This window comes from Crassostrea angulata, chromosome 1 (genome assembly GCF_025612915.1).
Source record: "Crassostrea angulata isolate pt1a10 chromosome 1, ASM2561291v2, whole genome shotgun sequence".
Taxonomy (NCBI): domain Eukaryota; kingdom Metazoa; phylum Mollusca; class Bivalvia; order Ostreida; family Ostreidae; genus Magallana; species Magallana angulata.
In genome coordinates this window covers 6403323-6416382 of record NC_069111.1, presented here as the reverse complement: position 1 = coordinate 6416382, position 13060 = coordinate 6403323, and the positions used below count along the sequence as shown (strand labels likewise).

The 13060-nt window shown below is 34.7% G+C and overlaps 2 protein-coding genes across 2 annotated transcripts; one reads left to right on the top strand and one right to left on the bottom strand.

Moving 5' to 3' along the window:
- Positions 1–4353: 4353 nt before the first annotated feature.
- LOC128189257 (uncharacterized) lies at positions 4354–9218 on the top strand. Its single transcript, XM_052860808.1, has 12 exons — positions 4354–4646; positions 4900–5044; positions 5165–5206; positions 5299–5453; positions 5725–5842; positions 6200–6298; positions 6516–6609; positions 6831–6911; positions 7033–7118; positions 7246–7465; positions 8542–8681; positions 8772–9218. The coding sequence occupies exons 1-12, from the start codon at positions 4409–4411 to the stop codon at positions 9094–9096; spliced, it is 1743 nt and encodes a 580-aa protein (XP_052716768.1). The 5' UTR covers positions 4354–4408; the 3' UTR covers positions 9097–9218.
- LOC128189254 (uncharacterized) lies at positions 9209–12779 on the bottom strand. The gene is made up of 2 exons (XM_052860793.1): positions 12628–12779; positions 9209–9650 (listed from the first exon to the last, which is right to left on the bottom strand). Exons 1-2 carry the CDS (start codon positions 12647–12649, stop codon positions 9304–9306), a joined length of 369 nt encoding a protein of 122 aa, XP_052716753.1. The 5' UTR covers positions 12650–12779; the 3' UTR covers positions 9209–9303.
- Positions 12780–13060: the final 281 nt, after the last annotated feature.

The following is a 13060-nucleotide window of genomic DNA, read 5'->3' as shown; positions in this document are numbered from 1 at the left end:
AATCATTTTACATATAAATCTTAATGAAAATTTTCAAACGTGTAGATCTGGACAATTAATTCCAGTTTTAAACGCAACACTATTTATCGCAATAAAATTATTCACTGTAATGTATATTTCCCCCGAGGACCCTTCATTGATGAATGAACATTGTTTATTTGTACACAAAAATCCAAATTACATATGAACTTGCTTTTCAAGGTTGGGTGTTCCCTTTCACACAAAACCTGTTCCTTGAAAAATGCGTGTGTTTTTTCAGTACTTTAATTTTGGATTAGCTGCAGATTTGTAACTTATATGGATTTTTTCTGACACTGGTTTCAGACGAGTGAACGACAGTTCTAAAGCTACCGTCGGGGATGTGCTACTAAAATATTCTTTCCACTAAAAAAAAATTCATTTTTTTTTCTTCAAAAGTTGCCCATCAGCAATTCCGTTTTGACTATTAAATTCGTTACAAGGTCGCTACAAAATCGGTCATGTTTTTGTATTTGAAACCCATTTTGATCTAACTATACACAATAAACAGAGCTATAAAATCTGTTTACTGTATAGCAAAACATATACTGTGTATATCTGTCTTGTTTTGTTCTATTTATATTGAAACACTACACAACTTGTAGTGCATTACATCAGGTGGAACCCATACTACGCATCAAAGCAGTTTTACATGTCATTCCGCCCAGTGTTAATCCTGAAGGAAGGTCAGATTATAAGTCTAACCTGGATACCAGGCGCTATATATAAGTAATGATTTAGCCTAAGAATGACTGAGTGAGTGATAATCTTGTTCGATCGATTGTACTGCAGTGGATAGGATCAGACGTACATGTTAAGTACTATTGTAGCTAGCAAGTGTAGACATCCCGGCACAAACCAGCAGATAAAAGTTCTACACTGGTATAGTACAAAAAACAGCATATATTTAGAAATAGGGGTCAGATTTGTAATAATGAGTGATGTCATTTAAATGACGAGTTTATATTTCTCGACATATTTCTGGTCTTTTATTACAAATACAGTAAAAAGTTGAACAAAACATTAAAACAGTAAGCAAGTCAAGTTATACTGAGAAAAGCCAAAAGCTAAAATCGAAAACAATTTAATTGTGTACGCCCGTTTACAGAAATATTGTTGGGAATATTTGATAGTATTGCTAGCATTCTAACTTTATATGGGTGTGAAATATTATCTTGACAAGGCACATTTAAAATTTATTAAGTTAAGTAAAAGGAAAAAATCAAATACTGCAATGGTTTATTTTTTTTGAAATGGGAGAAAACATTTACGATAGCTTTAGTTATTTTATTATAAAGTGTTATATAGCCAAAACTATATCTAGAAATCTTGTTACAAAATGGTGCGTTGAATGTGAATGAACTATTTATCACTTGTTAGAAAACTGGGTTATCACGTGTACTTTCAAGAACAAATTATTTAAAATTGTCCTGATTCAAATTTGGTATGATCAGGAATTTGCTCATTGTGTAACTCATTTTTCACTTACTTAGTATGTAAAGATTATCCAAAATCTCGTTATAACGAATCAACTATCACCTTCATGTATGATTTTTAGATGCAATTACGTGTAATATAATTGACCATTTTTTGGGAGTTGATTTTAATCAACTCTCCTATGCAGTAACTCTGGCAAACCGAAAGTGAAACGGTGTTTGGACCCAAGCACAAATCGTCACCGCTGACAAGACTTAGTTCTTGAAAATAATAGAAAAATTCGATGTTATGTATGCTGAAGCATTGTTTTTCAAGGAAACTTATGTATAAACACTTTTAAAATAGTCAGATTTATATAATACGAACAATTTAGATATTATTGTAGTCTCATGTGTTCCTACGCCAGAGTTTAATAAAGTCTCGTTCAACCAGGCGCTCGGCTGTCTCCGTAAATCTCCGACAAGCAGAGAGGCTCTCTTGCTTGTCGGAGATTAACGGCAACAGTCGAGCGTCTGGTTGAACGAGACTGGAGTTCGATATCAATAGTGCTTGGATCCATTCGATTTTTAGAATTGTTTCGATTACTAATACATAGTTTGAAATCTATCTTTAAATATTAAACAACATGATTCATATGGGGTTTCTCGAAATTCTTGTCAGAAAAGTCTAAAAATTCATATAATAAAAATGTGCGTAGTTCAAATACAGACCAGAAACTAATTGCCAAGCAAAATAAGTTGATTCTAAAATAAATGATAATCGATTAAATCAACTCCTGTCAGTTCTTCAGTACTTTGTTTAATGTTGGCAACAAAAACAATCCCTGATATTGATAATGAAAAATGGTCATCTTCAGGACTTGCAACTAGAGGTGGTCGACACAGGGGTGTAACAAAAGAAAATCGTTTGTGTAAATTTTGTGGCTCAGATATTGATTATGAGTTTCAATTTGTCTTGAAGTGTCGTCAGTGTAAAGAAATTCGATTGTACATATTGCACTGTACATATAACATTGGCGGAAACCAAATGTTTACATAATTATTCAATTGTTAAGTGTTCAGAACTTTCAAAAATAATTATTATGCAAGATGCATCACATTATGGGGAAAAAACTTCCTTCTTTTTTTCTGAGATTATGATTGTTATACGTTGTTTGTTACTCCTGTTTCTGAAGACCTTTTACTGTATATGTACATGTATATATGCATTTACCATATTTTGTAAATCATCTAGCAGCAGAACTGTAGCTCTACAGGAAATTTGGTTCTACGCACATCAACCTAAATCTCCCATAGAGCTACAGTTCTGCAGCAATAAAACATCGTAAATATATTACTCAAAGAAATAAGCGATAATATATTTCGTTTGTTATAATCATATGTTTAACATTGTGATATAATTCATTCAGTTCAGTTCTTCTGATATGAGTATATTTCTCTATTTATCAGCTTCATTGCTTTGACGATAAGAGACATGACAGCTTATTCCTTTAACAAAGTGATGAGTTTAAATAACTTTCATCTTTAAACAAATAAACACATTTTTCCTTTTGGTTACTAAGAATAAATTGATGTAAAATATGTATTCTTCTAATTCGTATTTTGTGTATACGTTAAAACTTTCCAACGAATTGTTAAAAATAGGTAAATATGCCCTAAGTTTGAGTCTTTGAGACGTATTAAGAATATGAGAATTTTAAGTGTGAGGAGGTTCGCTCTTGAATAACGGAAGCCAGGTGTGGCCATGTGCACTCTAGACACTATATATATCCAAGAACTTTGAGTTGACGTGGGAGGTAAGGATAGACCCGGCGGTCCTTTTAATGATACCTCTACAGCCAAAAGCTCAAGATTGTTTGATAAATCGCACCTTACACCGATTCTTTATGTCTTACGAATGGGCATACGTTTGATCATTGCAATCATTAAAGAGTGAAAATCTGCGTACATGTTGTAATTTTATCTTTTCAATATATAATTACAATTAGTGATTAAGTTGTATGCAAGGTCCAAAAGTAAATTTTCGAAGATTCACGTGTAGAAGATTCATTCCACATTTAAAATTTGAAATTAAAAAAATGCTAGTTTTTAAGTTTCCGTTGCCAATAAAAAAAAATAATCCTATATGAGAGAGAGAGAGAGAGAGAGAGAGAGAGAGAGAGAGTCAGTCACGTCACAGAGTTAGGGTCTTTTATTCTGGCAATCTATAATAAATAGTCTCTTGCTTGATTCACGTATGTTTGTTATAATTTCATGTAGCTCAAATTTAAAATTCGCGAGGGCTGATCTGATTCTCGTGATTTTATGAAGATTTTAATTCCTCGCGCTTAATAAGGAATTTACAGTAGTTATCTATTTTTGCCATAGAAAATACACTGTACATCATCATAAACCACCATCAGTAAATAAATGGAGAAAAATGTATTGAAAATTAATATCAAGTAAACACATGTATTTCCTAATTGATATCTGTAAACACACGCATATATCATGAGGGATTTCACGAATTTCCTGTAGTTCAGGAAATGCATATAGTTCCCGATTTAATATATACATGAAGTCACATTAAAAAAAGGTTATGGTTTAAAACTAGTATGTGTGTTTTGACTCCGCAAATATCGTCTGCATTTTCATCGTAGTACTTTTGGCATGCACATTAAGATTGCTATTGTCAAAATTAAAAATACAATGTACAAAAAGCTTCAGTTAAAAACCTACCTTGTGTTTATCATATGGTAATATATTGCATCATGAGATTTATTTATTAACAGTTCATTTAATTAGTAACAACAAAAAACAGGCTCTTAAAAACACTAGTAATGCATGTACAAATCCATTGAAAGACAACGTTCGGTAAATCCATTCGAACACCTTATGACGTAGAGCGCTATTTATAGAACTCACGGAAACACGGAGCACTTGACGCGTGCAAAAGGTGCCAGCCGGCAGTTAAAATGGCGCTGTCCCTGTGGTCACTTTCATTGATTTTGTTTTTTTCTCCAGTGATTAGAGGACTGCAGTGGGAGTCATTGGCAAACAATGCTTCCGTGTCCCCACCCAGCAGACGGGACCACGCCCTTGGGTTGGTTATGTCGGGCAACACGAGTTATCTGATCTTGTTTGGGGGACGGTCATACTCGAATGAACCCCTGCATGATACTTGGGTGTTTGAGAGCCTAGGAAGTTTTAATGGTAAGGGATCTGGTTTATTTTCTTTGTATTACACTGTTTTTCCATACTAGAGAAATATTTAAGCCAGTTGCAAAACTCGATCGGTAATTTCAAACAACTGTCAAATGTAGGGCTATCGTAATTTCAAAATGCTGAATTGCTTCATTACTCGCGAAAAAATAACACCAAGTATGTTAATATCATAGCTTTGCATGTGAATCATGATTAACGGACTGTACATGTGATGGATACATGTAGTTCTGTTTGTTCACAGGGTCGTGGCGTAACGTCACAAAGAGCATACACCCCACCGCTAGGTTTGCTATGGTTTATGGATCAAGCAATGACTTCTTTTATATTGCCACTGGAGAAGGTGGAAACAGGGATTATTACAATGACATCTGGAAATTTGATATTAGGTTTGCTTTCCAATTGTTCTGTTTGATACATTATGCACAAATCTTTTATCAATCTTTACCGGGTTTTTAACTAGTCCTTTTTAACTACTATGCTTTGATATGTTTGTTCTCTTTATTTAGAACTGAAGAATGGAAGGAGTTGGGCAAGACCAATAGGTTACAGTTTTTATCAATAAATACGCATTGGTATTCATTTGAAAAAAATGTTGATTTTTTTTTCATTTACAAAATTAGAATCATGTTTCTAACTGCAGACAACTGAAAGACTCATATTATCCCAAGCCTCGATCTGGGGCATCAGGAGGGGTATACCCCGGGAGTTCAAAGTTCTTTGTCCATCAGGGAATTTCGGATACGAGTCACTTTGACACGGTCATATTTGACATTGACACAGAAGAGTGGAGTGTTGGTAAGGTTAACCCGAGGCGTGTCTAGCAGAGCGAGCGCACGTCAAAATTTGTGTTGCAGGTGTAGGGAATTTATTGCGAGCGCTCGCTACGTTGAATACGCCTCTTAAATATACAGTTTTGACATTGTAAAGACTGGAAAAATAAAATGACGTGCATGATTTAGAATCCTGGATGTTCATATTTGTTGAAGATTTAGGTACCTCTTACCATATTTAAACATGTTGACTACAGTATGATCAAAGCGTTTACGTGTATATATACTGTTTATAGTTGACTGTAAAGATGACCAGTGTAACGCCTACACTCCGTACTACCCCCACGCCCGATGTCACCATGCAGGGACCTTGACGAGCCCCAACAGTCTGCTCATCTTTGGTGGATGTCTCTCGTAAGACTACCGTGTGCATGTACATATTGTAATACTGTGAACCAACTTTTAATCGCAATGACTCTATTTCGCGATTTACCGAAGAAAAACCGGTTTTTGGCGATTAATTTTTGCGAGTCAGATGTAAATAATCTGACAAGTATAATACCAAAGATATCTGAGGACTGGTTTGCGGCGATAAATATTCGCGACGACGAGGGTTTCGCGAAAAATTCTCGCAAGCGAATAAAAGTTGGTTTACAGTGTTTGATGTCCTTAGTACCTTTGTTTTGTGTTGTCCCACATTGTAATACATGTCAATAATGTCCATAGTAAAATACCTCTTTGTTTGTGTTATACCACGGGTTTTGGTTTCAGGTACGTGGATACAGGCGGAGAGTGTCCGTCCGGGGACACGTGGGTATTTGATGCTCAGAGTCTAATTTGGGCGGAAGTGAACACCTGTCCCGTTCCCAGGTAACAAACTAGCTGCACATCGTGTGGTTCTATAATGGCGTACATCTTCTGTATATCGCTATATCATTCTCAGAATACTTTAGGTCAGCAACAATTGGCAAATTCAAGCTTGATTTAAGGTCAATACAACAGTATATTTACATGTACATAGTAAAAATGAATACCAGCAACGTTCTGTAGGAAAACATTAGACTGAAATGATTGGTTTAATATGTAGGATTTATGGCGGTATGGCCCTGTTGCCTCCAGGGAACGGTCTGAGACGAGTGGTGTTGTATGGAGGAATAGAAGACACGCCACAGGTCATTCAGGTACTTAGTATGCCACATATAGTATCGACCCAGGGTTGCTTTAAGGCCATCAGATGCATGGGCTTTTAGAATACATTTAGGAATAAAAACGATAACTAACAACCATTCTTAAAAGTAATGCTTCAAGGAAAATGATTATTTTTTTAACTCGATATTCATAATTGTTTAAAAGTTTCTTAAAGAATCCTGTATTCCTAATGAACAAGTTTAACATTTTGAAGACGACAAGGTCACCAGCGGACATGGTGGGACTGTTTGACCCGGACAACAAGGTTTGGTCGCTGCATATGACAACGGCCAAAGTAAGACTTCATAGACAACCATAGTATACATGTAACTTCAGTGCATCTCGATACAAATACTTGTAACAAAATAACAATGTCAACATAGTTGACAGTGTTTTGATTTTGCATTTATTCACAGCAATCCTTTCCTTCACTAAGGGCATCAGTTGCCATGGTAACAGGTCCAGATGGAATCTTTATGTTTGGAGGATACGATATCAACAGGTTATAGGAGTAAAGCTTAAATACGGCAATAAATGTGTTTCTTTAATTCTTTTTTATCTTGAGATTTCTTCATTAATGCCGTCAATGTGTATTCAGCTGTTGATAAAAGATTAGTTTTATTTCTCAGTGGATCGTTGCTAGGCGACCTATGGCTGCTTCGAGGTGATTCGTGGACAGCTGAAAAAGGCGTCACGGTTGAGTGCCCGCGATCTTTTACCAACTTTATACTGGCGCATGGCTGTCTAATGGTGATAGGTTGGGGGATATTCGTCGTATGGGGAGCCTATATTGCTAGATATTTCAAATCATCGGGGGACACATGGTTTTACCTCCATCTGATTTTACAAGTATGAGCTAGGAACAGATTATAATTATAGTAGTGTATTCTGCGTATTCATCGCAACACGTGCATAACTTTAGTACCAAACTGGCACTGTACCAGTTATCGGCTAAATTTAACGTTTTCTTTCCGTATTTCTTTGTTTCTTGATATTTTTGGATAAAACTTGACATACGTTAAATGGTGATTTCCTTGTTTATCCATCTGTAAGATTATATCATTGTTAAGAACTCAAAACATATTGTTTTTGTGCTTTTTAGCACGCCCCGAATTTGCCATGTTTTACAATTTACTGTATCAGTTATCGGCTTTGCGGTAATAACATAGTAAAATCCCCGTACATGTTGATTTGATACTCTGCATAATGTACTTTGAATTATGGCCCTTTTTGGGTCAGACTGAAGGTAGTAAGGATTATAATTAATACATTAACAAAACTTATAAAATTGTTCGTTTGTTATTATACGGTAATATACAAAATCGCTGACTTTTCAATACACACAATATTGTGCAATCAGGCGTTCAACTGCGCTATGAATCTCTTAGAGTTTAATAAATTCCTTTTGTTTGTACATGTACTATGTATTGATATTATGTCAAATCAAAGAAGGTATGTGGTATTAACGTATCACAAAGATGCCATAATCTAGTTTTAACTTATTACGCCACTTCCCCCACTGATGTAAATCAGCGGTAAACAATGATCGTTCAAGCTCATGGTTCATATTTAAGAAAGTTTTCAAGCAAACTTACTTTTCTTTATTCGAAACAGACGACTGAATTGAAAAATCTCGGATAGTCGCGTGCTATAAACCCGAACTCTCAGTTTAGCCGATAGCTGGTACAGTACCAGTAGAGAAAGAATGGATTAAGCACTATTATTTATAATGAGTTACATATTTACCACAAGCAAAATTAAACAATGGCACTTCATTAAATTCATGTTAACTATTATTTTTCTGAATTGTCTTACCAAGAACTTTTTTTTTTAAATTATAACATTTTTCCTACATGTATAGGTGTAAGGTATTGCTCAGGTTAGAAGCATGATAAAATACATACCATGCTTTTATTGCCCTACAGATCATTGGGCAGATTTGCAGTTTAGCAGGGTTTATCATGGCAGTCCTTTCCGTCCAGTCCAGACATTTTGGCTTTGCTCATGGAATTATCGGACTGGTGGTGGTAATACTAGGACTTTTACAGCCGATCAATGCAGTGTTGTAAGTAATGAAATACAAATACAGTCGTACACATTTAAAACGATAAAGATTTTATTTTTATCATTATAGCTTTATTTTCATTACTTCCAGTCGACCAAAACACCCGAATGAGGAATCTAAAAAATCACTTCATCGAGTAATCTGGGAATCGATTCACTATATTGGCGGGAAGTCGGCCATTTTGCTGGCTCTAGCAAACATTTCATTGGGCGTGTTCGTGGCGAACTCTCGCCCCGTTGCATGGACTGTTTGGTTTGTCTACCTTGGTATCGTCGTCATAGTTCTTGTCATTTCTCAACTTCTCCAGGACTGCCTAAAATTTAGAAAGAGACCCAAAGATTTTCTTGAACTCGTTCCCGGCTCAGAAAATACTATTCATAATTACAAGCCTAAAATGGCCGAAGGGCACGTTTAAAACAGTTTCATTTTTGTTTCCCATATAACGTTGTATAACGAATCATATGTGACGATTATATGAAGGCATTGTTATCTTTATGTTAACACATTAGTTATAAAATAAATAATTTAGTTTTTTCATTTTTAATATCTTTATTTTCCTTTACCTTTGCGTGAGACATATACAGACTAGTGTACATTCAATAAAAATATAATGTGATTGTATTTAAATATGCCCATGGGTAAATGTGAAATTCTGAACATCCGAGTCGGATATGTTCAAGTGTCCAAAATTGGGGCCAAGAATCTGTTCCAGAATTCTCTCAATGTCTTCGTCTTGCGTAATGTGATTCTCTCCACGAATGACCCTGACCCCCAGTAGGAAGACCAGGCACGTGATGGTGACAACCAAAATGGTCAAAGCGAAAACGAGGGCACGTGACTTCTCGGATGGTCCCTTAGAGAGCAGACGAGATTTGGAGATAATGGAGGTGAAAGGGCCTCGTTCAGGTGCCTCTGAAGGCTTTTCTTCAAAAACAATTGCATGGCATTTTCGGCCCGCAGAAAACTCTCCTAAAAGAATTAAAAATTTATAAAATGTCAAGTACGATAAATCTGAACCCTTTTTAAAAATGCCAACCATCTAACAATTGTTACATTGAACAAGTATCTCGACAGTACTTTTTAATTTATTGTGCATATTTAGCATTTTCTATCTGATTGAAAATATATCTTTACTACTTGGCTCTTTTATCCCATACTTGCGAGCAAACGCGTAAAAAAGCCACCAATCCTAGCTATAAATGCATCAAGACAGGGCTCCGAATCAACAAAAACATTAACAGCATAGAAATTGATAATACTCAATTTAAAAATGATCGTATGTGGTATAAAGTGACAGCAATAATATGAAAGCAGGATAGTGCATTTAGACGTCTTTTATGTTATTTTTGTATTTTTGATAACATTTAGCAGATATATAAGACACTTGGATAATTATTAAAGTCGTTGCACAGGCGGGCAGTGTACAAGACTTACATTAATATATTTGGCGTGATAAAGCATTGATTCTTTTTGGTGTAGTTTGACCCCCCCTGACCCAATCCCCCCCCCCCCCCCCGGAAAATGTAATTTTATATTATAAAATTATTCCCGAAAAATACAATTATTTCTCGACCCCCCCCCCCCCGAAAAAGTTATGGATCTGCCCAGGTTGTTCTGCGCATGTTTTTGAAAACAAAATCTGCCTCAGATGTCATTTTATACATTTAAAATTGTCTTTAAACGATAGAAAGCTCCACAATTATAAAAAGGTGAAGGCGAGAGTGCGAAGATGCGAAGGAGCGATAGTAAAATTGTTCTTCGCCTTGCACTTTTGCTACATGATAGGTAAAACGTCTTATGTTAAAAAAAAATAAATAAGGAAGATCTGATGGTTAATTTGATGACCATAAAGCCTCCTTAATCGTTAGTGGTAGGGAGAGGATTTCAATTACCATTTGATCATATTTAACAAATACACCCATAAATGAATTTAAAAAAAACCCAAGAAGTTTTGTTTTCCTTTACAATTATCTTTATACAAATGTGTTAGAAGACTGCAATAAAGTGCAATGCTCACACCATTGCGTGTTTACATTTTATGTAAGATGAAATATTCAACAAATCATGCATTAGTAAATATTAATGATCGATCCATGACGAATTATTAACAATTATCATTCTGCTTCTGGAATAGATATTGTTTTTGTAATACAATTTCAATTTCAACAAGAAGGAAAGAGTTGGACGATTGACAGAGGTAGGACAAACCTGACCATTTAATTAGTATACATATGTGTTCTATACTCAATACATATTTATATTTAAACACCCCTACATATATATGTCAAAATACATACAAATCTGAAATAGTTTATCATATCATTGAAAACCAATATTTGACTCAGAAAAACAAATTAAGGCAATGTCTTTTGTAAAAATTTACTAAAAGAGTGTAATATACCTTATACTTCAAAGTTTAAAATCCAATTTTTTTTGTTTATCTTGCAAACTAGTAAAATGTTTTACTTTAGATGAAATTAAATCAAATAGTTCCTCTCCTTTTTTTGTGAATTTCCTACATTGGATAAGAAAATGCTCTTCCTCTTCAATTCTATTCTATGTACAATTCTCACATATTCTTTCTGTTCTGGTGTGCATGCGCGGATCTTAAGGGGGGTGGTCGGGGAATCCAGACCCCCCCCCCCCCCAGGAAAATGAAAATTTATTAAATTTACATAGTAAAATTATCGCAAATATGCCTCGGACCCCCCCCCCCCCCCCAACCTGGGCAAACACAATTATCCTTCGGACCCCCCCCCCCCCCCCGAAAAAGTTTCTGGATCCGCGCATGATATGTCATTATATCTGCCCAATTCTATAGTCTATGCGCTGATACATATGTACGCAGTCTACAGATTGGCTTTCTGTATTCAGGTCTTAATAAAGTTAAACACTTTTCCATTCTGAAGTTGGTTTTCAAAATTAAATAACAAGTTTGCCATCTTTTAGTGTTTTGTGTACTGCCAATCCGTCGGATATTTTTTAGTCTGAGATTGTTTTAAAGAAGTAACAAAGTTCTAAGTTCTTTTTAGAATGTGTCATAATATTTTGAATATTAAGGCTTTTTAGCAACTTATCTAATACCAAGTTGTATTTTGGGCGAGATGAAGTTCTTTACTACATAAAAATGCATCTTTTAATGAAGGAAAATCTGTTGTTAAATTTTCTAATATGTTGCAATATTTTTGTAATCTGTATATCATGATGTAGCGGATAACTTCCTAGATCAGAAAGTGAAGAATGGTCCATACTTTTATTCAAACCCAATATGGTTTTAATTTGAGATGTAAAGTTTCAGCTAGTAAGTTCTTATATATAGCACTATTGTATCAATATATATCATTAGACTGTTTTATTTTTATGTTGTTGACATTAAAAATTCCCCATATTTCATAGCCTTAAAGTAAAATAGGCTTCATAGTGTGATCAAATTGTAACAATATTTTAAAAAGCTGATCTAAGAGGTGTTAGGGTTCAAGGATTTCCGGAAGTGCGCCAAGCAGCTAGATAAACACGCGGTTATTAAGTACAATGAATTGTGAGGAGCCTTTTATCCTGATGTAATTTATTATTTCTGGATGCATGACTCAGACCATGTTCACATTTATACGCCCTTACGCTAAAAAACAGCTTTAACACTTACAGTGCATATACTTCATGTCACGGTCTGAAATGCACTGTCAGAATAAGACTGTTTTCAAAGTAATTAAATCTTAATTGTTTTATTTGTACCTAGAATCGTGATTAATATATTCCATGGGATATTTTTCGTTATAATATTCTTTCCCCGATATTTTTTAATCGAATGTAAATTAAAAACACAAAATAATTGAGGATTGGATGGAGTAACAATAAAACGTCAATAAAATATAAATTATTGTACTGTTGAGGGATTGAGAACAATAGCATCATTAACAATAACTAACAAACAAAATTAATTACTTACTGCCTTCCTTACTGTGAGCCATTCTCTCGCGCTAGGTTAGCCGATCTAATACCCTATCCCTGATTGTAATGTGAAGCCCTTCGTGAATTTGATATTGTTTTCATTCTTTGCAATTTCGTTTACATTTCATAAAATCAGATCATTATAAATTTGCAAAGAGGGAATTCATAACAAACACTGACCGATTCCGATCGAATTTCGCTCGATGTGGGGCAGTTTCCATGTGTTTAGGATGTGTCCTTATTCCAATAATGAAAAACATATAAAAACTAAAGAAAAAATGCAGAAAAAATATTTTAAACCTGTATTTTTCTTTAAATTTTAAAGATCAGATGCCTAGTTTGTACTAAAATAATCCCCTGAACTCTATTTCAATAGAAAATGTTATCTATTTTATAACTTATTACTCTTTTAAAATTATTTTCACGATATA

What these genes read in the sequence shown, in the direction of transcription:
- LOC128189254 (XM_052860793.1), bottom strand. Translation starts at nt 12,649, where the DNA reads ATGGCTCACAGTAAGGAAGGCA. An exon ending in GGCTCACAGTAAGGAAGGCA is followed by an intron (nt 9,651 to 12,627) that starts GTAAGTAATTAA and finishes TAATTCTTTTAG; the next exon opens with GAGAGTTTTCTGCGGGCCGA.
- LOC128189257 (XM_052860808.1), top strand. Translation starts at nt 4,409, where the DNA reads ATGGCGCTGTCCCTGTGGTCACTTTCATTGATTTTGTTTTTTTCTCCA. An exon ending in GGAGGATACGATATCAACAG is followed by an intron (nt 7,119 to 7,245) that starts GTTATAGGAGTA and finishes TTTATTTCTCAG; the next exon opens with TGGATCGTTGCTAGGCGACC. An exon ending in CAGCCGATCAATGCAGTGTT is followed by an intron (nt 8,682 to 8,771) that starts GTAAGTAATGAA and finishes CATTACTTCCAG; the next exon opens with TCGACCAAAACACCCGAATG.